The following is a 27,421-nucleotide window of genomic DNA, read 5'->3' as shown; positions in this document are numbered from 1 at the left end:
CTTTCTCTCCAGTCCTCCATTTTCTCATTCCCTCTTTTTCCTCCCTGGCCCACCCACTATATATTTCTGAAAACTATGGTCACTCAAAACTTAAACTCGCCCCCACACTATCCCCTTGCTGCAGCTCTCAGAGGGTACATCCCATCAGCAGACACTCCATGGTTTACGTCCTTACACCAAGTACTGGGTAGGAGTAGAAGCCTGCACCTGTTATCAGGTAATAATAATACTAATAGATTTAACAGCTCTACGTTGTCATGAAAGTGAGATCACAGATTCTGTCGGGTTCTTATCTGGTCTTATTTTGGAAACATTGTTGTAGGCTACACCACTGTTTCCAAAATAGCACAGTGAGCTAGTACAAATTGAGAGATTTGATGGATTTATAGAAACAGTAAATAGATTGGAGGATATTCCATTTAGATTTGAAATATTTCTTGTACAGAAAAGATGGTCACCGGTTTGGATAGCATCAATGATTTGGAGATGTATTGTTTGGCAGAGAAATTTACATTAAATTGTTATGGTCAGGATGTTACCTAGGTAACTAAATAACTATTAGTATTTTCAGTATTTTTCAACACAAGAAAACTTACTTCCACTTGAATATATTTATGTCAAGAAATATTTACCACAAAAGAACTGCTTGCCTTAAATAATTGATATTTTTACTGTGAAATACTTGAGCAGAGGTACTTGTTCCACCACTGAGTGTTACTTCTTTTAACTGCATATTGTGTGTGTACTTTTTCTTTATAAATTCTACCAGGATACTGTACTTCTACACTCAGAAATACTATAAATCTTTGAAGTCTCTGTTTTGAACATTTGACAGTGCTGTAGCCAGGGTCCACTGAGTGAGCTTCACACCCTGGCTGCCCCCCCAGCCCACCAGCCTCCTCCTCGCCCCGTCACCCTGACCTCCCGCTCTGTTCAGATGGAATGGGACGAGCCTCTGGCACCTAATGGAGTCATTGAAAGGTGAGTAGAAAACATAAAAAGTGCACATTGTTCAGTGTTTTTTTTTTTTTGTTAAAATAGGAAAAACTGTTTGCACTCAGATTTCATTAATGAGTGAGACAGACTGCATGAACAGATACCATAATCTCACTCATTTACTCTCACTCTCTCTGTTTCCAGCTGTGAACTACATTCCAGATTAACTTGCCCACAGCCCCCCCAGCCTGTAGCCCTCCCTTGCATTGAAGGACCAATAGAAATCTGTTTCTTTGGCACAAGGAAGACCTACAATGTCACAGGTCAAAATAGTCAATATATTTTTAAAATGCTTAATAAAACTGAGATGTCCTGACACACTGTACTTGCATAGTGTGTCATCTGTCCGTCTGTGTTGTGTTTTTTGTGTGAATAAACAACTGAACTTATCTGTGCAGGTCTCCAACCGTACTCCACCTATCAGCTCAGAGCTGCCTGCTTCAACAACATGGGCAGCACTGCTTCCAACTGGACTACTGTCACCACACTCAGCGAAGGTAACAAACGTATCCAATCCCTCAGCCCCTCCCAGCTAACCGGTCATAAGAAACATCCAAAGTTTCTCTTGTTCCCTCTCTCTCTCTCTCTCTCCCTCCAGCCCCCCAGTATGTGTCTCCTTTCTCAGTGGACAGTAACCTGACAGTTATTTGGCTGGACTGGGCGGGGTCCTTCTTCCTCAACGGGTACCTGAAGGAGTACAGTGTGACTGAGAGCCAGCTGAGGGTCTATACTGGCTTCTACAGCTATCTCCATATTCCACGCACCTCACAGAAAAGTGAGAGCACACACACACACACACACACACATACAACTTAGGCAGGTAGTATACACCAAACAAAATCAACTTTGGTGTGTTCTTAGACTGCTGTTGAATACTGGAATGCAAAAATATATGAATAAATAAAAAATATACATAGTCTAGTCCTAACCACAAAAGTATGTTTTCTCCTTTTCCTTTCCAAAGGAAGTGTCTTTGTTCCTATGTACAAATGCATCTCAACCAATCTGAATCAGAGTTTTAGCCCTCTGTAAGGTTACTTATGTACCCAAAATGAAATCAGTCAACCCTACGTAACAATCTCACTTCATTTTAACCTAAAATATTTTCTTGCTCTGTCTCTGTCACTCCCTCTGCTCTTTTTAGCTCTGTCATTTCAGGTGACTTGTACCACAACCAGTGGCAGTGCCAGTACTCCCACCATTAGATATAGCCCTGCCACAGGTCTAGGTAACACACGTGCACGCACACACACACACACACACACACACACACACACACACACACACACACACACACGGCCTGAATCCTGAATCTGACTCTCTGATCTCTCTTCCTCATTTCAATTCAGTGAAACTTTATTGGCATGATGTTTTCATAACAAAAATGTTACCAAAGCATATACAGTACATAAGCAGAGTAAGGTAAATTAAAAATAAAAACAGCAAATACACAAAAAGTACATGAAATGAAACATAGTTTAACTAGTAATTTATTTCTCTCTCTGCAGGTCCTCTTGAGCCTGAAGACAGTGGTAAACAGGACGTGAGCATGTCAGCAACACCAGTTTACTCTGAGCTGTGGTTCATCTTGCTGTTATCCCTGCTGGGTCTATTTCTGCTGGCCTTACTGCTTGGCTTGGTGCTACAAAGGTATTCTAATGTAATATGCAGCATGTAGAATAGAATTTAATTTCTCAAGCACTCTGCACTTGTTAATACAAAACTGCACTAATACATAAAACTGAGCATAACTTCGACAAATCTTTACAAAAGACAACACACACTATGTAAAAACACATAAGAACAAGAACAAAAGGGTGTTGTGATTTTCTCCCTTCAAGAGCCCTGAGGAAGAATCCATCGGCCAGAGAGCGCCCTCCGCTGGTCATGCTTCAGAAGACCAGGAAGGCTGGGGGAGAGATGTACATGGTGAGAGGAGCAGAGAAACAAGGCGCTCAGTGAAAGAAAGAGTGATAAGATGGTTGAAAGGGGAGAAGACAGAGAGAGACAGAGAGGTAGTCGGGTTTACAAAAAGGTAAAAGCAGAAGAAAAGTTAGGCAGCAGAGGAGGGGAGGTAAAACGGAAGAGGAAACAAGACTGTTTCACAGCTTGGACTTCTAGAAATCACTAGGTGACTGAATCAGCTTCTGCAGCTTGTAAACATTTTAGAAAATTCTGTCTGTCTTAATCTCAAAAATCAAACAAACATTAGGTCTTTCTTTCATCTACGTGTAGTTGTAGGTTGTGTCTTTAGCATCAAATCCAATTACTAAAAATTGTAAATGAGAATGTGAACCATTAGGTTTTAAGTTCATACAGCTGTTTTTCTCATATCTGTAAAAAAGCATTTCATAAATAGGAACATTTCATCTGATATATTTATTTGTTATTATTTGTTCCTATTTATCTCCCAAATCACCCGTTACCAATAACTACCAGCTGCTATTAAATTATCCACCTTTGTCTGCTGGTTGAATGGTTTATTCATTTAGTTTCTAACTTATTCAATTTTTTCCATTTTGTTTTACTACTACTCTGCTTAAAATTTGAAAAATAATTTAATTTTCCTCTTTTTTTGTTTGCTTTTTTATTCTCTGTCCATCTTTCTTGCTCTATTTTTTTATATCTGTCTTCTCTGACTCCCTTCTTTCCTGTACTACTTTCTCCATCCTCCCCTCTTCCTGTCTCTCTCTCTCTATTTGTTTCTCTCTCTCCCTCCTCCTCCCTGTCTCCCTCTCTCTCTGTCTCTCTCTCTTCTTCCCCTCTCCCTGTCTCCCTCTCTCTCTCTCTCTCTCCCCTCCCCTCTCCCTGTCTCCCTCTCTCTCTCTGTCTCTCTGTCTCTCCCTCTCTTTTTCTGTCTCTCAGAGGCCCTGTCCTGAATTGTGCTCTAAACATCACTTCAGCTCTGTGCTCCTCCCTGATCGTCCCACAGTAAGACTATTTTCTATATTTACTGTCAAAACCCTAAATGTTTATTTTATTGTCCCCCTGCAGTTTGACACTGTAGCAGACTGTGTTGAGATCAGCAACGTTATGCTAAAAAGCTACACTGTGTACACTGAGGTACGGGATTGTGAACTTGTGTGGGTGCCTTTCTACGCATGTCTGTTTTGTTTGTGTATGCATGCTTTGTGTGTGTGTGTGCGTAATAAGATTACAGCTGGGTTTTGTAAAGGTAAGACATGTTGTACAGTCTGTCGGTTTCTCCTTAAATACAGTGTTGACTCCACTTTGTATATGCAATAAATAAAATCTGATCCAAATTTTATAGCAGCAACCATGAAGCCAGAGTTCACACATCTGCCACTGAAAACTGAAAACTGTGCCGTACTTTATCTTAATCTCGTTCTTTGTTTTATGGCTCAAGCAAAATTGGTTTCATGTGTCTGTTGTATTTTTGTTGATTCTTGAACAAAAACATGTTTGTAGAGATTTTACTGAGCCCCTCTCCTGTGTGATCCAAAGGGCCAACCCTTTTCCTGGCCAATTCCTGTTTTTTCCCATGCATCATAGATTAGATTATGTATACCTTACACTACCACACTACTACTTCAGAGTATACCACAGGTTTTCCTAGTTGCCATTGGTTTTCATTAATTTCAGTACCATATGAAAATGATTTTGCGGTCAGGTGAGTAATAAGGTAGTGTAATCCAAAACAGTGAAGATCATATCTGTGTTTATTTTTTCTTAATCAAATTCAGGTTGTTGTTTTGATAATGCAGTGCAGATTTAAAACTACAGCATGCATTGTTTGCAGTAATATAAAGTACATATGATTTGTAATAAATGGGTTCAAACATGGAAAACTGACTAAAGATAATCTATTTTTCAGGGTCTGACAGACACAAAGATAGTCGGTAGCAGCTCACGGTTCAGCCCCATGTCTGTCCTGCGCGTTCCCATCCAAACAGACCTCAGTCAGGCCTACTCCCAGCATTCCCTGCACCGCAGCGTCAGTCAGCTGATTGACAGGAAGTCACTTATGATGGAGGAAGGAAGCTGGGACAACCCACTGGGACAAGATTCTGGACTGGTGAGGACATACAGTACAGCAATAACAGTACTGACATATGTTGTTTTATAGTAACAGTCCTATCACAACCACCAGGACCACCACATATTGGTGAATTTACTCTGAGGTCGAGTGGTCATTTAGAAGTGTCATTTGTGGGAAACTGGCTATAGAGGTAAGTGAAAGACCATGCTTTGGAAGCAGGCTAGCTTATTTTACCTGACATTACCTGATCTTTGCAGATGGTGGAATTGTGGCTCAAAAACATAGCCTCACTGTCTCTTCTGTCAAACATATTGTCAAAAGATACCAAAAGACATGTTCCCCAGATCAAAGCAGAGACAGAATAACTGGGTGGGGAGCAACACAAGGGTTAGGGTTAAGACCCAGTGTGTCGAAAGGATTCCCTCAAATATAATAAATAGTAACAAAGCTCTCTGATCAACATACCATGCAGTCTATTCAAAATTAATGTATTGTAATCTTAATAACAAAACTGATTTAGCATTATCTCTAATAATAATCATCATTTACTGGTAACTGGTAAAATAAATTACTTTTCAAGGAATCCCAGGTGTCACCTTTGCTCTCTGTCACTGGGCTTACAGTACCCACCGTCACTGTTGCAGGCTTTTGAAGTGCTCAAGAACTAATTGTGATCTCATGTCTTTTCTTTCAGTATGTGGAGGAAGATGAGTTTGTGGACGCCATCAAGGCCTTAAGTTCTGTGAAAAAGGAACACACCATGTTCACTGACACTCACCTTTAAGACAAGATCCTTACATCTAATCAGGTATCACCGTTGCAATTCAGACCTAGTTTCAAACCAAGACAGTCAAACATTTATACCTGGTATTCGGACTGGGAAATATGAAAAATTATTTAGACAATTTACAATGCTTGATATATAATTTAGGAAGTCTTGAAACATACTGTAATATTGTTCATCCATTGTGAAATATTGTTCACAACTGATGACCAATAATCACTTTTCAAAATGCACTGGGAGAGTGGTAATAATGTTTTAATGATGTTCAGATCCAAAATTGTAAAAATAAATAAATAAATATTAAAAAAGCCAAGCCTGAGGCAAAGGGAATAATAATGGTTGCATGACTGCAGCATTCATCTTAAACATTATCAAAACAGGTGTTGTCTCATTTTACCCCACTGCATGTATGACTCCCTGTAGGGACTTGAGTAGAGGCAGGGATCCAACATCCATGGGTACAGTTCAGATATGGACAGCTGTGATCGTGGAAGTTATGAGTTAAAAAGTTACAGTATATTAGCTCCATAGCTTGGAAGTTCTTATCTGGATTGTAATTATACAGTAGGTTATATCTCAAACCCTGTTCAGATTACATTCTTATTAAATTACTTTCAGCCAAATGTTAGTAATTAAGTATTTAAAAAATGCAGCTATAGCAGGTTTGCTTCTCATTCAGTCAATCAAACCAGTCTAGAAATCACCTCTTCTGCTTCAGCAAGCAATTGTGCCTAGTCAGCTCACATATTATCAGCAGCAATAGCCCTTCAGTTGTAATAAGACACATGGCCTTGGTGTTAGTTTTATGACAAAAAATGCCAACTGTTTTTTTAATGTGTTAAATGTGGCTGGGAATCACAGATGTGCTGTCTGATTGTTGTGATTATGTGATGTAACTTGAAAGCCCAATCTGAGATTTTATTTATCATATCAGTTGTGGACAAACAGTTTACTGAAATTTAAATTCAGAAGGAACTGGACATAATGAAATCAAGCTTTGTTCAACTGCAGTGAAGCTAAATGTTTGGGTTCGATTTCATAGTTTTGCTGTCAGTGGAATCCAGACGCAGTGTTGTTTGTCTGCTGCCTAATTTTCTAAAGAAACTCTGTGATGTCCTGTTTTGGTGTTATAGCAGGAATGATGAACATTGTTTATATTTGGATTCCACAGAGCGTAGAAACAGCATTTATCGAAACAAGATGTTGAATTTCTGTGTAATGTTTTGGGGTTTTTGTGTACAAAATTGAAGCTGACTGTATTGATATAAAACCTTTTCTTTTTTACACTGGCAGTATTATTTATGGTTGTTGTATAAAAAGTCTTATTTATAGATGATTCATTGATCAATGTTTGTGTTATAAATAATGGCCAATGGTCAAGAAAATATTCTTTTCTACTCGTCTTCTTTCATTTTCTTCACTTGAAATATTAACACATCAAGTTGTAAACAGTTTACACTGCTCCTCAAAGCAAGGACTGTGTCTCCATTATAAATGTCTATATTGGCTGCAGTCATTGTGTCAATTTCCTGTTACTTATAAAGTTATCCAAGAAGCACTCCTCATACATCTATCCAGTATCTATGTTCTATATCTGTGAAACTTAAATATATAGTGACATGACACGGAGCATTTAATCTTGCATATCGTAGCATTTTTATAGGTTTAGTATTAGTGTAGTATTTATTTTTCACTATTTCTTTTTTACAGTACAGAAATGACGGCAGTGTTCCTGTGAAAAACAAATTGAAACTGTGTGGTTTTTAAAAAATAACAAAGGCAGCTTGCAGCAGTTTAATATTGTTTTACTCCGTCATGAACAGAGGAGGTGTCGGTATTTAAGAGCAGCAGTTCAAAAGACACACAAACGTACCAATTCCATGTTCAATGTTATATCAATGCATGAAGACATAAAAGCGTTACAATGACAAATGACAAAAACTCCACACATGTGATACATGAATATTTGTTCCATGATGAGGTTAATATTGTGCCTCAGTTTAAATATTCATTTAAAATTGTAGAAATACAATTATGAACAGGAAATAGTTTGCACATACAGTTGAATGATTTGCACGTGTGTGTGTGTGTGTGTGTACAGGAGTGAGGAACACACTTGGGGACAGAACTGAGATATACTGAATACTACTAGATGTCACAAATGAAGCTGCTCGATCTGCATTTGTTCCTCACAGAGACTCAGACTGGTCATGGTGATCGAGTGGAAGATGAAATGCCATTTAAGGAATTATTTTCTGCTGACTTAGTAAAACACAGATATGCCATCAGCTGTACAGAGACTTAGTTACCACACAGTCTCACACACACACACCAGCGCACACACATAAACACACAGAGGGCTGGTATCTCCATCAAAACTATGCAGCAGTAATTTAGTTTTGCTCCTGCGTCCCTTAAGGGAACATCAAGCCAAGTTTGAAATTAACAAACTGGCAGTAACAACCGTGCCCTCGCTCAAGGACACCAGTCTGACAAGGGCACTTCTAAAACATTCACAGCCACATTCACAGCTATTGTCAGCAACAGAGGGAGGGAGAGGTTGTGAAAAGAGAGCTTGTGGAGTGATTGTAAGGGACAGTATGGCCCTGAGCTACACACACACACACACACAGGCTTTTATTAAACTCATAAATCACAATGACGACAGACGGCGTCTCAGAGAGGAGACTGAACAGGAAGGTTAGTGAAATGAAAGCGCTGGGGAGACTGACACAACACACACCTCTGACGCTCAAACAAATCAAATGCTCTTTGGCAGGTTATCCACACAAACTATGCGCTAAAAATTATAATTTTTCAAATGTTTTCAGTTACTCTTAATCTGTTGTTTATGATATTTGTCTGTATATCTGGAGTGAATTTAATGGTCCCAGAACATTATCATGTTGTCCTATACAATGTGTTAAACCATGCATACCAAACGCTAAACTTTTCAGCTTTGTAATAATACAGATTTGAAGGATCTTATGTAAATAGCTAAATGTTTGCTATTTTCTTCAGATGAACTATGTCAAAATGGAAGAATAACAAAACAACTTTATTTTATCACTGTGAATTTACCTCTTAATGTTCTGAGAGTTCAAGAAAGGAAAAATGTCCAGTTTTGAAAGGTTTTAGTGAACACAGTTGTAACTTAAATTGCATGCACACTGTGGCTCTGAAAGTTCAATGTTAACATTATATTTGACCATGGGGTCAGTACTGTAGGCAACTGTAAATAATATTACAACATAATGCAGCATTTCAAACAAACAATGTAAAACAAAGATGTTCAGGGCAGTTTAAACAAACAGATATGTATTCCTTTTAGCTCACTAGCATCTGGCTGTAATATAATGTAAACATAGCCAGAGAGGAACTGAGGGATGACAAATAAGGACAGACAGATCTTCAGAGGACAGACAAACAGTTATGTGCTGAAATACATTTTAAACGTTATAATTTTTATATAAAATAAACACTAGCAAGTTACTTTAATATTAGTCTTAATAGTGCAAGTGCAAATGCAGTTAGGTCCAATAGCATGATAATATCATAGGCATTATGATTATCAACAATATGTAATGAACAACAGTGTAAGTATCAACACACCAACACACACATCAATGCATCCATATTAGGATTTTGTTTTAAATATGAACGTCTACTTCTACGGAAGCCTTGAGTGGCAAGTGAGAGAAAAAAAAATCTGTTGATCCATTTTCTAAGTCTGATCTAAATAGTTTTCCCTCCTGTGTTTATGAATTAAGAACAGGTGAAAAGATACCAAAGGACATGATTTGTTGTTGTTTTTTGTCAGGATAATTTTTTAAGTGTTTGTTGTTGTAATACTCAATTTCTGCCACAAGAGGCTGAAGTGCATCACTACTCCATGTTCTAAATATGACTAAAAGCCTTCATGTTTTCTTCCAGTTGAGTTTTCATTTCTCCATGCACTCTAAACACAAGGTACATACAATATATTGTGTGTTAACGAGTTATTTAACATTACTGTCATGTCTTTCTTTTGGCTAGAAATATATTTTAATCGGTGCATTACCTGGAAGAAAACCTGAGTGCTTTTAGTCCTATTTAGAACATGGTTTTGTGGTGCACTTCAGCATCTTGTGGCCGAAATGAGTATTACAACAACAAACACAGATTATCCTGACAAAAAAATAATTACCTGTCAAAGCTTTTTTCCCCCAGATAAAAAAAGAAAATTTAAGGAGCTTAGAAAGATTATCTTGGCAAAACCTTTTTTTTCCACCTGTTCTTAAGTCATAAACACAGGAGAGAAAACTATTTAGATCAGACTTAGAAAATGGATCAGCAGAATTTTTTTTCGCTCTTGTCTCTCAGGGCTTCTGTAACTTTCCATACAGTTAGTGTATCAAAATGTACATCTTTGTACAGGCAGGGACCACATGGTCAGTTCATCTTTTAATGATGAAATGATAAGTAATGTGATATAAACTACTTACAAAGAGTTTATATAGCTGCTTGATTTGGCAAATTATAACATTTCTTTCTAGTTTACAGTTTATCTCCACAATGGTTATAAAAAAGAACCGTAGATCAAGAGCTGGCCTGGTTTCTTTAACTTATCCCAAACAAACTGCTAGTGGAAATCTGACCGGGGATCTGATGGGTTCAAGCAGTAAAGAAGCAGGTTTAGCTCACAGAATGACTATGCTAATTAAGGTTGCTAAAATTTAACTTTCAGCTGTCCTTTTCAGCCTTCATAACTATATCATAACCAAGGTGCATTGTGTTTGTTTCCTACAGAGCATACACTCATATTTTACCATTATTTGCTTGGAAGTGAAAGAGTTGGTTCACCTCAAACTACAGATAATAATTCCCCAGGTGTCAGGAAGAAGGACAGACATTCCAGCTTTAATCTATGTCAAGATTATTTAAAATTTATAATAGATGCTAATAATTTAATATGTAATGCCTATCAATTCAAGTGACCACTCATGAAATCTAATTTGGCCTGGTGTAAATCTATCATAAGACAATTCTAGCCAAAGCCAAGAGTGGACATGTCCGTTATGTGGCTCCACAATGAGCTCAGTCTTCACAAGCCTTTGGTCAGAATCCTTTTCAATTAAAACACACAAACAGGCTGATAACCGTCAAACAAGTTAAATAAGGCACTGCAACAGTCATCCAAAACAAAACAACAACACATTCAAATCTGTTTCAAAGGGAGTAAAGTGATTAGTGTAGGTCCTTGTATTGAGTTGAGTGTAGTTATATTGTGATACTGTAAAAAAATAAAATATAAATAATAATAATTAGTGTGATATGCACAGGCACCACTGCTTTTTGTATCCGTCTGACCAGCAATAAAAACATGTACCATATAATTTCTCTCCGTTTAGACATCAAGGAAAAGGTCATATACTGTATAGAACACAAAGCATAACTGATTCCTGTATAAATGTAGCTAAAGTTGATTTGCCGTCACTGTTAGTATAAATGTGATCTTTTTAAAGGATCAATCTCCAAAAAAAAAAACAAACATAAAAACTTCCCAAAAACTGTAATGCTCCAGCTGTGTGCCACTAATTTCTGTCAAATTCACATTTACAAATGTTTAATGAAACTGACTCAAATTGCTATGTTGGATTATACTTTTCTCACAGCAAACATTTGAACCTGTCATAGCAGGAAAAGCACAGGTGTAATTAATAACATTAACAACGACTTCATTCCATTTAGGTGAGCTAGTTTCAGGGTCCTGGTATTGTGCATGCTGGCTCACTGTCATGGCTTTCTGGGACACTTAATGAAACTGAGCCATCACTAGTGACATTTGTTTTACCTTTGCTTTTCCTGCTATGATAAGTCAAAACGTCTGCTATGGAAAAGGTCTATACACTGCTGTCACATGTTGCACACAAGTACTTTTTTGCCTTTGTTGAGAAGCAAGGAGGCTGTTATGCTACTGTTAGTATAAGTTCATAATGCAATTGGCCTGTAACTATGTGTAACACATATCACCATTTGGCAATCCTGAAGCCTTCATGTAGAAACCACAGTGTGTTAGTTTGGCTGTTCTACATCTAAACTCCAATGTTGCATAGTTGTCATTGAACTGTCAAACAACAAACCCAGAAGGTTTTACTACATGCTGGAGCTGCAAAATGACTTTACTGCTTGCTGACTGTTGGCTTTTAGTGTCATTGCTTCAACAACAATAACCACTGTGTCTCTGGCTGCAGCATTAGGATTCAAGTAGTTGCCAAGATTCTGGCTAGGGTAACATGATTAAGGTAGGTATAAGTAAGAATTCATTGAATGACAAATTTCACATATTGTCAGAGACACTTGACATCATCTTGAGTTCTTTCATTAAAAGGGGCCAGATCCTTTTTATAAATCTACACTACCACTCAAAAGTTTGGAGTCACCTGCCACAAAAGCTTGATTCGGTACAGTCAGAAGTCTGAGACGAATACTCTATATTTTTGAATGGTCTTTCATGCTTTTAGATTGTAGAAAGTAATCTTTACAAATAGTTATTTTGTATGAAGGGTTTGCAAAAAAAAAGCAATGTTATATAGAACTAGTGCTGAAACTATTTGTTTTAATTGTTTGGTCAACAATGTATTTAACAAAAATGGAACACATCTGCTGGTTTAGGCTTCTCAAATGTAAGGATTTGCTGCTTTTTCTGTTTTATATCATTGTAAATTGAGTATTTTAAAATTTTCTGATAATGAAAATCTTTAGTTGAAGATCTCAAGAAATTTTACATTTGGGTTCTGTTCGAAAGCAGATGTTTCGTGTAAGGCTGGATGATTTAAGTCATTCCTACCAGACTATAAGTCAATAAAAACACTTAAAATATCTGATAAAATACAAGCTGTGCCTTTGTTAATTCCATTTTGCTTCCATTAGCTGCTTAAGGGTCTCAAGATAAAGCACTCCTTAGATAGTGTTTGAAACCCTCATTGTATTTCTAGTACTGTGCTTATTTGCTTGTTTTGTTTTGTTTTGTTTTTCATTTTGATGAACCTAGATGAGTTAATGATTCATTGTACACATCAGTGGCCTAACACTTCAACCAAACCTTGACAAAACCTGGCCGAGCAGACGTTTGGATGTTGCTGTAGTTACTGTATGTTTAAGATGCAGAGTGAACAACATCAACACGGAGAGAAACCGATTTCAGCAGTTCTCCAGGGCTAACTGAGCAGCCATATTGCTATCAGATTTGTGCCTGAAGGTGTTGACCTCATCACCCTCATCATCTGTTAAGACAACCTGAAGCAAATACCAAAAGCAAACTGAGATAATAGGCGCTCCAGTTGTGCCCAGCAGATTTTACAAGTGTGATAGAACTTGAAATCCTTAAAAGATCAAAAACAAAATGCATTCCTGCCCTGGTTGAAATGGCATGTTATCGTTGGGACATTGTGTCTGCTGCTTCATGTCAGATTTTGTAGTCAAAAGTGTGACACCAATGTTTGAATTCCACTGATAAAAAAAGGCTTAAATTAAAGTTTTTCAGCATAAAAAGCAAACTGAGTGAAGGAGACACAGATTCATTAAAACATGGTAGCAAGAAGATGGTCCTTTATCCAGTTACATCATGAACCATACCCCCCAAAAAAAGTGGAGTTGAAGCAATTGAAGTGGTTTCCTGTAGATGAAGCCACATTCCTCCTCTGCTGTGATATCCAGGCCTCATCTCCCACATGGACGCTTCTACAAGATGATTCCTCTGATTGGGATCAAAAGAAAAGGGTGGGCACATAACGCTATCACAGGCTGCTGTCCTGACTGGACAGCTCAGGGGCCAGCTTCCTGTGTCGTGGTGAAGTAGAGGAAGCAAGTTTGGTTGGGGAGGGGGACGCGTTGGCAGATGAGTCGCTGCCAGAACCATCAGATCCAGGGGGGAGGGAGGAGAGGTGGGGGACTGGGGGAGCCCTCTTCCTCCCCAGAAAGCCTCCTTCTAGTACTCCCCTCTTCCTCACACCTCCCTCCGCTTTCACCCCATCTCCCCCTGATCCCACACCCTCTCCCTCCTCTGGTTGTGGGTGCACCTTTCGCCTAACGTCACCTCCAGGAATCGGGCTGTCAGGAGGTTGCCGTGGAGACTCTTGACCACCTTCTGCCTTCACCCCAGAAACACCAGCAGTCGTCATAGCTCCGATATGTATGGGCGAGCTTGAACTGGCTGTTCGGCAAGCCCAGAACTCCATAGCTGTGGCTCTCCTCTCACTGTCGTCAGGCCCAAAGTCACAGAGCGAGCGGCGGGCGTCAGTGGTCTGGCTGGGGCGCTGTGTGGACGTCTGACCTGTGCTGTCCAGGAAACCTCGACTCAGGCTGAAGTTCTGGAAGTCTCTGTGAAAATATAGATGGATGATGTCAGTTACAGATGGATAGACAATTTTAAAGCGTACATTCAAAGAGAATAATCTGAGTATTATCAGAATGACACACAGGGAGACTGTATTTCAAAATCAGGTGCTAGTGGTCCTCACTGCTGGTTCTGCAGAGCCCCAGCACTGCTCCATCCACACCTGATAAGCTCTTCATTGGCTAAACACACTAGATCCCACTAATCAGGCGTGGGTAGAGCGCGGAAAGATGAGAAAGTGTCGGGGCTCTTCAGGACAAGGACCACCACTGTAATGGTCAAATCATCCAAATCACAAAATAAATCTTATCCCTCTTACTTACCTCTCGTGGTGTCTAGCCATGCGCATAGTTTTGGTTTAATTTGTTTCAGGTTTTGAGATATCCGTCTGAGGTTTCTACCACAACTTCAGTACAATGAATGGATTTTTGTTTGTGGTGCTCACCCCATTAAAAAATTACATTTTAAAAAATTCATCAACAACATATAGAAGTTTACAGAAACATTGTCTGCATTACTCTGGATAATCCACACAAGACGCTGTCAACATGTTTTCATGGGGACTATTTCTTCTATACAAGTCGCTCTAATGAAAACACTTGAAAGTGAATATCTCAAAACCTAGGCAAACAAAACCTAAATAATCTGCATGGCTCGATACCACTAAGGGTCAGTGAGGAAATGTGTTTTTTGAAACATGGGTGAACCGACCCTGTAATGCATCTGCTCAGTGAGACAAATATTATTTCACCGGTAGCTGTGGAAGGACTCAGTTCGTCGAGCTCGGGCCAGCAGGGGGCTCTCTCTGTAGGGTCGCACAGCTCCATAAGTAGCCTGGCTCTCAGGAATGGGCTCCGGGGCCTGTAACTGCAGGCTGAAAGACCGAGACAGGTAAGATCTTCAGTGTACACACAGTACATATTAGTTGACAACCATAGTACAAAGGATGTTATTTATTGTGATTACGGTATTGAGGCAGACAGTTCCTTATTGTGTGTATAAGTGTATAACTGACTGAGAGTTAGGAAGGTGAAGGGTTGGCTATAGTTGATTGTGTTCCTCATTTTGTATGTGTCCATCTGCCTTTTTGTCTTTAATGTGGTGTGTGTGAACTTTCTGTCTAACCTAGAGCAGGACTCTCTGAGGCGTGTGTGGTGCAGCACGGAGGGGGCGGGGCTAATATTTGGTGTAGCACAGCGGGAGGTGCTCAGGTCGCACTGGTCCAACAGCTGCAGCAGTTCCTCCTCTGTCGGCCCACCAACATCTGTCAAACACAGGAGCAGCTGTGTAGCAGTGTACTGTATATAGTGTATATCCAGAATATACTTTTTTTTTTTGTAGGTGAGTAAATGCAGCCATTGACATTCTTTCTTACATTACGGTTCTTCATCTCTTCTCCCATGAACTCACACAATGTTGCCATTTACAGTTCTGTCTCTCTCGCCCCTCCTTCTCCCCCTATCTCTTATTTCCTCACCCTCTCTCTTCCTCTCCTCTCCTTTGTTAGCAATGTCCATCGCAGTGGTCAGGTCCCACATTTGGATGCTGCCGTTGCCATGACCGGTGAACAGATAGCGCCGAGGTCGCGACCCCATCCGGCTTGAACCCTCACACTCCCGTACCATGAAGCAAGAGATGGTGGTCCCATCCACCGACTGCACTTCACAGATCCTGACAAACACACACGTTAACATGTAGCATGGAAAAACACAAAAACCGCAGACGAGTAGCAAAGGTCGAATGGAAGTACCAAAAGCTTGCAGATACGTTGAATAACGATGGCAAAGAAAGACATTTAGTAAGTGACATTTAGTAAGTTAGATAAAGGTCAGAGGAGCAAAGGTGAAAGGAAAGACAGATGGAAAATATTATACCTCTTTCCAGTAGATGAGAGCCTCACAAACAGTTTGTTGATGATGGGGATCACCTTCTGTATGAAAACCTGCTGATCATCTCTCTCTCCAAATGGACCTGAGAGCAAAAAACACAATCAGCCTGCCATCTTACATCTGGATTCAGCAAATCCACGACAAAATACTGTTACACCTGTACCTCTGTTACAAGCACAGTATGCCACCTTCTATTTCTTCTGACCTTCTCTTAACTCTTAACTCTCTCACCTATGTCATTCCCAGAGCAGTAACTCCCGTGGCTCTCCGTCTCCTCCAGGGACAGTATTTTGAAGGAAGCCAGAGGGGTGGAGCCTGGCTGGGTGGAGATCATCCCTCTGAACCGGGTCACCGTCCACGTCCGAACGTGGTTGTTGTCCGCACACACTGACACACAAAGAACCACACAAGATTTCAATCACAGGTATACACCCAGGTGTGACAAACAGAACACTGATGATTGGACTATGTGTCAACAGTCTGCACTTTGTTGTCTTGTATATTTCTCTATTACCCACTCCATTCCCCTCAATCAGCCCTCTATCAGCAGGGACACTGTCTGTCTAATCACCTTCCTCACCTGATACCAGATGTTTCTCAGACAGCATAATCTTTGTCACTGGGCTTCTGTGCACAGTGAATGTTTGAAAGAGCTGGGGGCCCGATCCCACTGTCTCCGGGTGTTGCACGATCACTCTCACCGCACCACTGCTAGTCCCATAGGCTATCTCTATCCAGTTCCCACTCACACCTGAGAGCAGAGAGCAGAGAGAGAGAGAGAGAGCGAGAACGAGAACACAAATACACACAGACAGAACGTTTTAATGTCGGGTCAGTGTGACTGTGATTTATGCTACATCCAAAACTGTCTGTTTACATCCCAGGAGGTGAAACTCAGGGAGGTGAACAGAGCTGAAACAATATGAAAAGGAAAAAAATAGACAGGTATATGCAGGAATACAATTTTTAAAGTTTATTTTCTTCTTTATTTTTCTACTGACTGGTTTTAGGTGTGAGGTAGACAGACAGCGCAGTGATGGCATCATTTGAAGGGTCATGATAAAGCTCTGTCACTAGAAGATCATTATCCTTCATCCTCAGTGGAAACTTCTGCATGTCTGAAAAGAAGAAGACTAATGTTACAAAATGTTACATTAGATGTGTTAAATGTGTTGAGCTTTGACAGTATTTTATGAAATCTATATCCAGTTTCCAATCCTCTTATTGACTCAGAATCCTTTAAATAATACATAAAAATTACTGTTGGTGAAAAAAAAATCTCCAAGGTGCTTTTATAAGCATTTTGTAAGCAATAATCATACAAAGTCGTCACAAAGATATGAAAGGGTGGTCATTGGTGCTGTACCATATCCTTATCTTGTAACGGGTACTTCACTAACTTCACAAACATCCGATAAATTGAGTGGCAAAAGATAGGTAACCCTTTGTGTGCACATGTTTGTGTGTGTGTGTGTGTAAACATGTGTGTACCTATGTAGTAGATAGAGCCATTGTTGCAGCCCAGTAGTAGGAAGGATCCTGCTGTGTCACAACTGGTAATAGGAACCACATCTTGAACCTAACATATACACACAATCAGTACAGTGTTATTCCATGTAGTCATGTAGTACAAACACACACACACACACACACACACAACATGCCCTCCTACCTGCCAGTGCTGTGTGACGGCATTCCACACCCCAACCTTCCCTGTATGGCTTGTAGCCACCAGCTGGTTCCCAATGAAGAAGAGATCATCCACAGGTACACCGAGACTGAATACACCTGGGTGGTGGTGAGAGTTAGGAGGTAGTGTAAATTTTCAGGGTGCGGGAAAGTGGGTGGAGGGTGACGGCTGCGTCACAGAGATTGCAGGAAGTCAGAGGAGTCACAAATCAGCAAGGTGATCAGCATATGCAAAAAATAATAATTTTTTTTATTTCAAGGCACAAGCCATCTCACTATTGTTCAATCCAGTTTGGTTATACACTTCTAAGTGCATACAAGAGTTGCCACTGAAGCCATGATATGAAATTGGATGATCTTTTCACAGTCTTTCATCACTACATTTGATTGTAGCTTTGACGCAAATATGTAATTCTCTTTCTCTCTGTTAATTTTTGTTCTACAGGCTAGTTTTCACAAACACCTCAACCCACTATGTAGTGCAATTAACGTGTGAAATATGTTAAAAACCTTTATCGTTATGTTTTGAAGTGGCACAATTCTGTAAAATTTAATATTCTGTAGCATCCCTACAGAAGTTGTTTAACTTCCAGAGTTTTCCTGACTGGAGCACTCTTCTACAAAGACCCTTACGGTTAGTAAGAACCCTTATCAAACACACCGACACAGGCATACAGTAACTTTCTGTTTACCTATCTCATTGCCACTGCCTCCATCTTGGATGCTCCAGAGGATGATACTGCTTTCAGAGGCGGCGGCCACCATCTTGTCCTTGTCCCCATGTGGGCCACCCACCACCTTGGCGTTAAGTGCGATGCGTTCAATGGTCCAGTCAAGGTAGGGGGAGGAAAACACCTGCTGCCATCCAGAAGATTCCTTTATCCTGTATTAGCCATAATACAGTGTTTCATAATTTAAATGACAAGGACGGTTATGAACGAATAGGTCTGTTTTGAAAAAGTTGGACATGGGTAGGATGAAAAAAGTCTGTGTTCAAGTCCTATGAGTTTTCATAAGGATGTGAACAGACAACCATTAGTGTAGCAAACACGCCCTGATATAGACCGAAATGGTTGAAACATGTTGGCACCTACTGTATTTTGACTTTCATACATTTGTCCTGAATCAATTCCATAGATTTTTTTAATCTTTACCTCAGTCTCAGACATATAAGCTTTCATTACAACCTTTATTACATGTTTACATTTTGTGTTGTGGCATGTTACCTGTAGCAGATGACAAAGTGAGCATAAGCTGCTACAATCCAGTTGTGGTGTCCCGCTATAATCAGCACCTTCCTCGGGTCAACCACAGGACCTGCACATACACCCCCACACACACACATACAAAATACAAATAAACACACTACTTTCATAACCTGATAATCAGACTGAATTTCCATTTTGTTTTCATTATTCATTATTTGTCATTATCTGAACTGCTGAATAAAATGAAAATGTGGGCAGCGATTCAAAGGTCTAGAACCAGGCAGGGATCAGTGATGTTTACTTCAAATTATTGCATGATATAAAATGCCCATCCCAAATTCTTCTTCATCAGTCCAGAGCATACACACTCTTTGTTTACTGTAGCTAACTATATTCTCTGATGTCATCCTCAACAGAGAGTAGCCTGATGGGAAACTAGGCTACCTCAGTCAGTTAGTCAGCCCACTAAAAGAATGTGTCAGGTCACATTAGCTCCAGCATTAATGCATACTCACAGAAATACACACACACACACACACATGGACAAGCACAAACAGTACATATACTCTCTTACTTTCACGCACAGACAGATGTGACACACATACGAACATGTAGAAACATAGACAAACCCAGACATAACCAGTATGCATGCTACAGCACATGCAGTACACATACAGTGGTAATGGCAGGCAGAAGGCAGACAGTGAAGCAGGCCCATAGTCCTACTGACAGGTCACTGTCATAAAAAGAGTCATTGCTATATTTGCTGCTTGCTTTTTTATGCTAAGATGAAACTTACACTGAGATGGATTTCTTGCACTTGCCCACAACAGCTGTAAGCATATATATAATCTACAGATTATCACCATTATTTGTCTTTTAAATGTGGACACACTTCATAAGGCTACCCAATGCAACCACAAGGGGGCACAAGCCAGTGTCTTCGTGTGCCAGTCCCAAGTCTGGATAAATGCAGAGGGTTGTGTCAGGAAGGGCATCCGACGTAAAACACAGGCCAAATTAAAAATGCGAATCGTGAAAATGACTTCCATACCGGATCGGTCGGGGCCCGGGTTAACAACGACCGCCACCGGTGCTGTTGACCTACAGGGTACCGGTGGAAATTGGACTACTGTTGGTCAAAGACGAAGAAGGAGAGGAGGAAGGTGTGTTCGTAGGCAGAGAGAGAAGAGGAAAGCTAAGAATGTAGGACTGACAGTAGGGACTTTGAATGTTGGGACTATGACAGGGAAGGCTAGAGAGTTGATTGACATGATGCACAGAAGGAAGGTGGACATACTGTGTGTCCAGGAGACCATGTGGAAAGGTAGCAAGGCTAGAAGCTTAGGAGCAGGGTTCAAGTTGTTCTACCATGGGTCAGATAGGAAGAGAAACGGAGTAGGAGTTATCCTGAAAGAGGAGTTTGTGAGGAATGTTCTAGAGCTGAAAAGAGTATCAGACAGGTTGATGAGTCTGAAGCTGGAAATTGAAGGGGTGATGTTCATTGTTGTGAGTGGTTATGCCCCACAGGTAGGATGTGAGTTAGAAGAGAAGGAGAAATTCTGGAGTGAGTTAGATGAAGTAATGCAGAGCATCCCCAGAGGTGAGAGAGTGGTGATTGGTGCAGATTTCAATGGGCATGTAGGTGAAGGGAATAGAGGTGATAAGAATATGATGGGCAGGTCTGGTCTTCAGGACAGGAACGCAGAAGGACAGATGGTGGTAGACTTTGCAAAGAGGATGGAAATGGCTGTAGTGAACACTTTCTTCCAGAAGAGGCAGGAACATAGGGTGACATATAAGAGCGGAGGTAGAAGCACTCAGGTGGACTACATCTTGTGTAGACGTTGTAATCTGAAAGAGACCAGTGACTGTAAAGTAGTGGTAGGGGAGAGTGTAGCCAGACAACACAGGATGGTAGTGTCTAAAATGACTCTGGTGGTGAGGAAGATGAAGAGGACAAAGGCAGAGCAGAGGATGAAGTGGTGGAAGTTAAAAAAGGAAGAATGTCGTGTAGTTTTCAGGGAGGAGCTGAGACAGACTCTGGGTGGTCAGGAAGTGCTCCCAGATGACTGGACCACTACAGCTACTGTGATCAGGGAGACAGGTAGGAGGGTACTCGGTGTGTCATCTGGAAAGAGGAAAGTGGACAAGGAGACTTGGTGGTGGAACGAGGAAGTGCAGGAGTGTATACAGAGAAAGAGGTTAGCTAAGAAGAAGTGGGACACTGAGAGGACTGAAGAGAGTAGACAGGAGTACAGGGAGATGCAGCGTAAGGTGAAGGTACAGGTGGCAAAGGCCAAACAAAGAGCATATGAGGACTTGTATGCTAGGCTGGTCACTAAAGACGGAGAGGTGGATTTGTACAGGTTGGCCAGACAAAGAGATAGAGATGGGAAGGATGTGCAGCAGGTTAAGGTGATTAAAGATAAGGATGGAAATGTATTGACAGGTGCCAGGAGTGTGATGGGAAGATGGAAGGAGTACTTTGAAGAGTTGATGAATGAGGAAAATGAAAGGGAACAAAGAGTAGAAGAGGTGACTGGTGTGGAGCAGGAATTAGCAAAGATTAGCAAGAGTCGAGTGAGGAGGACGTTGAAGAGGATGAAGAGTGGAAAGGCAGTTGGTCCTGATGACATACCTGTGGAGGTATGGAAGTGTCTAGGAGAGGTGGCAGTAGAGTTTCTGACTAGTTTGTTTAACAAGATCTTGGAGAGTGAGAGGATGCCCGAGGAATGGAGGAGAAGTGTACTGGTGCCAATTTTTAAGAGCCCCCAAGGGAGATGTGCAGAGCTGTGGCAACTACAGAGGAATAAAGCTGATGAGCCATACAATGAAGTTGTGGGAAAGAGTAGTAGAAGCTAGCCTAAGGGCAGAGGTGAGCATTTGTGAGCAGCAATATGGTTTCACGCCTAGAAAGAGTACAACAGATGCAGTATTTGCTTTGAGGATGCTGATGGAGAAGTACAGAGAAGGTCATAGGGAGTTACAGTGTGTCTTCGTAGATTTAGAGAAAGCGTATGACAGGGTGCCGAGAGAGGAGCTGTGGTATTGTATGAAGAAGTCTGGAGTGGCAGAGAAGTATGTTAGAGTGGTGTAGGACATGTATGAGAGCTGTAAGACCGTGGTGAGGTGTGCTGTAGGTGTGACAGAGGAGTTCAAGGTGGAGGTGGGTCTGCATCAAGGATCGGCTCTGAGCCCCTTCTTGTTTGCTCTGGTGATGGACAGGCTGACAGATGAGGTTAGACAGGAATCTCCATGGACTATGATGTTTGCGGATGACATTGTGATTTGTAGTGAGAGCAGGGAGCAGGTGGAGGAAAATCTAGAGAGATGGAGGTCTGCTCTGGAAAACAGAGGAATGAAGCTTAGCCGCAGTAAGACAGAATACATGTGCGAGAGAGGAGATTTATGGATGTAGTGAGAGAGGACATGAAGTTAATGGGTGTGAGTGAAGAGGATGCAGAGGACAGGGTTAGACGGAGGCACATGATTCGCTGTGGCGACCCCTGAAAGGGAACAGCCGAAAGGAAAAAAAGAAAAAGACACTTCATAAGGCTGCCCCTGGTTACTCACCCAGTTTGTGGTTATCGTCTGTTCCAGGTGGTCCAGAAAGGGAAGGGTGAGGAGGGGGACCAACACGGGTGAAGCCCTCTGCTCCACTTGGACCCGGCTGCACCTCAGAGGAGGAGGCAGAGGCTGCTGAGGCAGGGCTCGACTTACGGGCAGGGATGGCTGTCAAGGAAGGATACACTGGAATTTATAAATAGGAATTTCTGCAGATTTGTATTTTTATAGTATTCTGTGACATAAAAACCGGTCGTTTCCTTCCTGAAACTGTTTTTGGAACAACAGTTGATCACAGTTAATTGGTTAACTTTATTTTCATTTCATTTTCTGTATCACTCAGTTTCATGTCTTTACCTGGGGGCGGCAGGTAACCATGGAAGAGAACACTGCCACATGATGAGCGGTCCAGTTCCTCACACAGCAGCAGGCGCCGTACTACACACATGCACATACAAACAGAAACTACAATGAGCCCATGACAGATATTTCAAGATTACGTGACTACTTATTTAATTACTGTAAAACATGAAAAAATAACAATTAATGATTATATTTACTGATGGTGATACATAGAATCTTATATGTTTGTCATTAATGGATATTGTAATAAATCATCCTTTTGTTAATGAAAAATTACACAACTGATTAGATGCTGTCTTTGAGCTGCAATTTTAACTGTATGCAATTACTTTGCGTTGTATCATATGTGTTGCTGTGCATATTATGATTTTAAGCAGGTGATCAGTTTTTCACAAAGGTAACTTTCCCATTCTAGTACAGAGACAATGCAGGGAAGTTACAAACACTGAAACAGGAAGTAAAACACCATTAGAGTACATTGAACTAACAGTAATAAGGTTCTGAGCTTGGTCAAGTTGTACTGGAGCCAAAACAACATTTGACATTACAGGACAACATCTCACAAAAACCCACATACTCAGCTGGTATGCAATATGTTGGAGACACGTAGTGACTGCTGACAAATCTTGTGACTAAAATGTATTGGTTAAAGAACAAACTTGATATAAGGCAGGTGCATTATGAGGTTAACATAATGTCTATACACATCACTATTTGTGCTAACAACAAGGCTGCTACTTATATTTCCTCCAAAAGCTCTGTACAGTAACACACCTAAAGGAGTTATCCCGTAAAACTCTGCTTCATGTCGCAGGATACTGATGTTGACACCCCTGGAGAGAAAAAAGCAGCATAAGTATTCTGTAAGACTCTGGTCACAACTCAACATAATGTCTTCTTAAAATAAACATTCAGGGAGGATATTTTCTGAATGGTGTCATGACTCCTTACCGCAGGTCCAGTTCTTTGGTTCGGAGGAAATTCAAAATTGGTGCAAAAGCTGTAGGGTCTCTGTCAATAAATATCTGGAAGTGGAGGAACATACAGTATATTATGATGCAAATGCAGGGCTTAATCAATCATTAAAATAAAAGTAATTGGTTACGATTCAAAATCCTGTACCGTGCTTCTAGTCCAGTACTACAGAAGTGATGACATGAAAGTTCATGTTCACGTTTAACTTTATTATCAATGTAGGAAAATCATTTGGTCAGTGGTGTAAAAATATGTACATCAATACAACAACAGAACAGCAACAGGAACGGTACACAAAAATAGTGCTGTGATGATTAAATGATTAATTAATTGACAGAAAATGAATCAGTAACAATATAGATAATCAGTAATAATCAGTAAATAATAATAAAATAAATTCATAAAAACACCAAGCAAAAATGACAAACATCTGTTGGTCCAGCCCCTCAAGTGTGAGCATTTGCTGCTTTTCTCTGTAAATTGAATAACTTTGGGTTTTGGTTTTACAAAACAAGACATCACCATGGGCTGTTCCACTACTTTCTGACATTGACTAGCCATGGAAACATTGACAGATTAATCTGTAATTAAAATAATCATTTGTTATAGCTCTACACAAAACAGTACAAAACAGTGCATCATCTACCAGTAGACAAGTGGATAAAATGTAATGGTGAAACACTGACTGTGGGGTGTGGGCCAATTTGTCTAATATGGTCTCAAATGGCATAATGTCATTTCTTATTTGTTCTTGATATAATCCCAGGGGCATGTATCATATTTCAGTAAGTTGCATCACAACAGAACAAATATCGTGTCCTATTTGCTGGAAGTTTTTAGAGAATTTTCAGAGGTGGCCTGCAGATGCTGTCCTTGTTTTCTATTAAGAAGCAACAAAGGCTATACTCACAGCTCCAGTTTCATCCCGAAGAGTGGATATCCTTCCACTCAGCAAACTGTAAAACACACACACACACACACACACACACACACACACAGAGTGATCCAGTTAACCCAAGCACTTCTCCATTTCCACTTACCAGCAGTGTTACCACCACCTCAAGTAAACTATTACTCGTTCCTGTTGACTCTGAACTACAGTTTAGTGCTGCATCAGCATATGCTGCAAGTTTGTATGAAGAATGACTTTATATTGACTGCACACTGCAGACAGCTAGGGGCAGAGAGAGACTGGCAGGCAGGCAGACAAACAGGTGCACTGGCAGACAGACTGACAGGCATTTAGCACTACTTGGTCAGCTGTTGTCAAACTCTGAGTTCAGTCCAGTGTTTGAGTTTTTACGACTGTGGTATTTGCCCAGCCCCAATCAGCTGTTTCGCTTTAACGGGGTTAGAAACATGTGAAAACACCCACTTATGCCGAAACATATATACTTAGTACATATATTGTGATGACTGTTTCCAAAAGACAAAAAACTTTAAAACAATGGATGACTGTCACAGTGTTCACAATAAATACTGGATGAATACAAGACTCGCTAAAAAAAAAAAAAAAAAGATACAACATTTATAAAAGTAATTCAGCTGACTTGATTTTCTACCTTATTCCAATCATAGCAGACTGTAATTGTAATTCCCTGACATTTTCCATCACCAGAATGGTAGAAGTAGGAAGCAAGACAGAGACGAGATAATGGAACATCCCTACTTAACATTAATTATGTAATATGAATTTTGTTTTACCAAGTTGCAACTGCACCATAGCATGCTCACTGAGTCTTTGACCTGTTTCTATTAGAACTACATGCTGTAGCAGTAATACTAGTACAGTTTAATTAGCCTAGCCTCAGGGGAAGTCTAGAGATGATGAATTTACTCCATTAGTGCCAAGTTAGTCAAGTTTAAGAACCCCTGTTTTGAAATATGTAAGGTTTATAACACTTATTGTGGTTATGCAGACACATTCAGTTCCATTTTTGCCATACATAGCCAAATGTTCCTCATAATAGATACTTGAACACTGCAATTAAGTTGCTAATACTTCTTCAGAGATCTAATCTGGTCTAGTTGCGAGATAACCCAGAAATACCAACATTTCACAATGCAACCTGGATAGCATTCAGGTGACTTCTCATTGGTTGACCATGTAGAGATGAAGTGGGAATAGCACTTGCACAAACAGTCCAGATCAATTCCATCTGCTTTTGAAGAAGATTCCAAATGCTGAAAACATTTAACCAACCTTGAGAAGAAAGAGTCCGGGATCCACATCAGAGTCTGTCTGGAGGTGCTGAACCTACAGTACAAAAGCACAATAGCACATGTATTACAAACACTGTGTAATGGAAAATGTACGGTCAGTGAACTTATGAGCATGAAAATGGTGGATGGCTAATTTGTTGACCAAGACGCATGCCATTCATGGAACTGCCTTGCTGAAGAAATGCATCACAACATCGCACCAATGTTATAATGTAGATGTACAGTGTGTTCAATTTAAATTGTCAAGAAAGCCAAAGTGTGTGTGTGTGTGTGTGTGTGTGTGTGTGTGAGAGAGAGAGAGAGAGAGAGAGAGAGAGAGAGAGTGAGTATGAGAAAAAGAGTATGAGAAAAAGAGTAACGATGAAGTAACCTACACAACCTTGAGTGGTGTATCTACTTCAGCTACATCCATGGCTGCTTGGCCATGCAGATACCATCATACACGTACGTAGCCAGAGCTCAAATTTCCCAAAAGATGACCATCATCTGTCGAGCTGTCCTGTTGACGAAGCTTACCTTGTCCCACCGACGTTTAACTGGATGATATCTCCCATCCCAGGCGTTAGCGTTAAATTGTTAACGTTACCATTCGTAGCCATGATAACCGAACCAACGGGCTGTTGTACGGAAAAGTCACTGTTCCGTTATAACCGTTACCGTCACAAAAGCTAGCTTGCTAACGCTCCTCTCCCCAGCTCAGCCGATGTCCCGACTCCCCAGCCTCACAACCTCTCCCTCGTCCCACCTTCCATAAAATATCCGTTATATGCGACCTATGCGGACGGGTTCGGTATCGTTAAGCCTCCGCATAGTGGGCTAAGAGAGACAGGGGTCTTCTTATCCAAAAGACAGCCACACAAGAATTCCTTTATTTTCAAGTGGGCTTGTTTGCATCACTGCCTCGCAAGTAACTAAATCGCGGATAACATCTTGCGCAAAATATTAGCAACGTGAAACAGCTGTACAAACCGTCTACGAGCGAGGCGAGAGGGTTCACCTCTGACAACTTCCGTTTTCGTTTAAACCACTTAGATTGGACCCCTAAACGGTTCTTTTTATTTGAAATATATATTTAATATAGCAAAACAGCATAAAATGAATGGGTTTAGTGAGTTACTGAAATCGTTATGTGAGATACGGACACTTTTTTTACATAGCTGTAGGCCCTTTGGCGAACCGTTCCTTCCAAACTAGCATTAAGGATGTGAACTATCTTGATTGTTCTTTGAGCTGCGCACCATCAGAACCAAATTTGAGTGCGCTTGATTTTATAATATGAACACTGAGACGGCAACTATGCTTTAAAAAATATCCTCTATTCTCTTCGTGGAGTTTTATAGTGCTCAAAAA

At 40.5% G+C, this 27,421-nt stretch overlaps 2 protein-coding genes across 4 annotated transcripts in view; one reads left to right on the top strand and one right to left on the bottom strand.

The window, feature by feature from the left end:
- The window catches only part of ush2a (Usher syndrome 2A (autosomal recessive, mild)), a 222,921-nt gene extending 215,754 nt beyond the window's left edge, over window positions 1-7,167 (top strand). The window contains 11 exon segments of the mRNA XM_044199324.1: window positions 125-217; window positions 836-981; window positions 1,141-1,259; window positions 1,395-1,493; window positions 1,595-1,771; window positions 2,141-2,224; window positions 2,505-2,646; window positions 2,838-2,925; window positions 3,991-4,059; window positions 4,832-5,032; window positions 5,691-7,167. Of these exon segments, the coding sequence (XP_044055259.1) occupies window positions 125-217; window positions 836-981; window positions 1,141-1,259; window positions 1,395-1,493; window positions 1,595-1,771; window positions 2,141-2,224; window positions 2,505-2,646; window positions 2,838-2,925; window positions 3,991-4,059; window positions 4,832-5,032; window positions 5,691-5,780 (1,308 nt within the window). The 3' untranslated portion in view covers window positions 5,781-7,167.
- A 401-nt stretch (window positions 7,168-7,568) lies between these two features.
- Window positions 7,569-27,054, bottom strand: kctd3 (potassium channel tetramerization domain containing 3). Of its 3 annotated transcripts, none has more exons than XM_044199429.1 (19): window positions 26,446-27,054; window positions 26,052-26,105; window positions 24,759-24,804; window positions 23,825-23,898; window positions 23,648-23,706; window positions 22,868-22,948; window positions 22,520-22,678; window positions 18,962-19,052; window positions 18,428-18,618; window positions 17,719-17,834; window positions 17,538-17,625; window positions 17,048-17,164; window positions 16,627-16,797; window positions 16,278-16,433; window positions 16,032-16,128; window positions 15,635-15,828; window positions 15,283-15,421; window positions 14,909-15,031; window positions 7,569-14,141 (listed from the first exon to the last, which is right to left on the bottom strand). In XM_044199429.1, the coding sequence occupies exons 1-19, from the start codon at window positions 26,481-26,483 to the stop codon at window positions 13,559-13,561; spliced, it is 2,577 nt and encodes an 858-aa protein (XP_044055364.1). In that variant the 5' UTR covers window positions 26,484-27,054; the 3' UTR covers window positions 7,569-13,558. The 3 variants fall into 3 exon arrangements, with proteins under 3 accessions (XP_044055364.1, XP_044055373.1, XP_044055353.1); XM_044199438.1 differs by having other exon boundaries at window positions 26,451-27,054; XM_044199418.1 differs by having other exon boundaries at window positions 26,588-27,054.
- Window positions 27,055-27,421: the final 367 nt, after the last annotated feature.

Source organism: Siniperca chuatsi, linkage group LG1, assembly GCF_020085105.1.
Source record: "Siniperca chuatsi isolate FFG_IHB_CAS linkage group LG1, ASM2008510v1, whole genome shotgun sequence".
Lineage (NCBI taxonomy): Eukaryota > Metazoa > Chordata > Actinopteri > Centrarchiformes > Sinipercidae > Siniperca > Siniperca chuatsi.
The sequence above is the reverse complement of the archived record's forward strand: the minus strand, read 5'-3'. Positions and strand labels throughout refer to the sequence as shown.

Excerpts from the sequence above, each read along its gene's own strand:
- kctd3 (XM_044199418.1), bottom strand. The coding sequence starts at position 26,670 with ATGGCTACGAATGGTAACGTTAACAATTTAACGCTAACGCCTGGGATG. Across the intron at positions 17,165-17,537 it reads TGGCTCTATCTACTACATAG|ACATGCAGAAGTTTCCACTG; the intron begins GTACACACATGT and ends TCTTCTTTTCAG. Across the intron at positions 15,422-15,634 it reads AGAGGAGAGGAAGAGAGAGG|ATGTTGGTGGGCCGACAGAG; the intron begins GTGAGGAAATAA and ends TGTGTTTGACAG.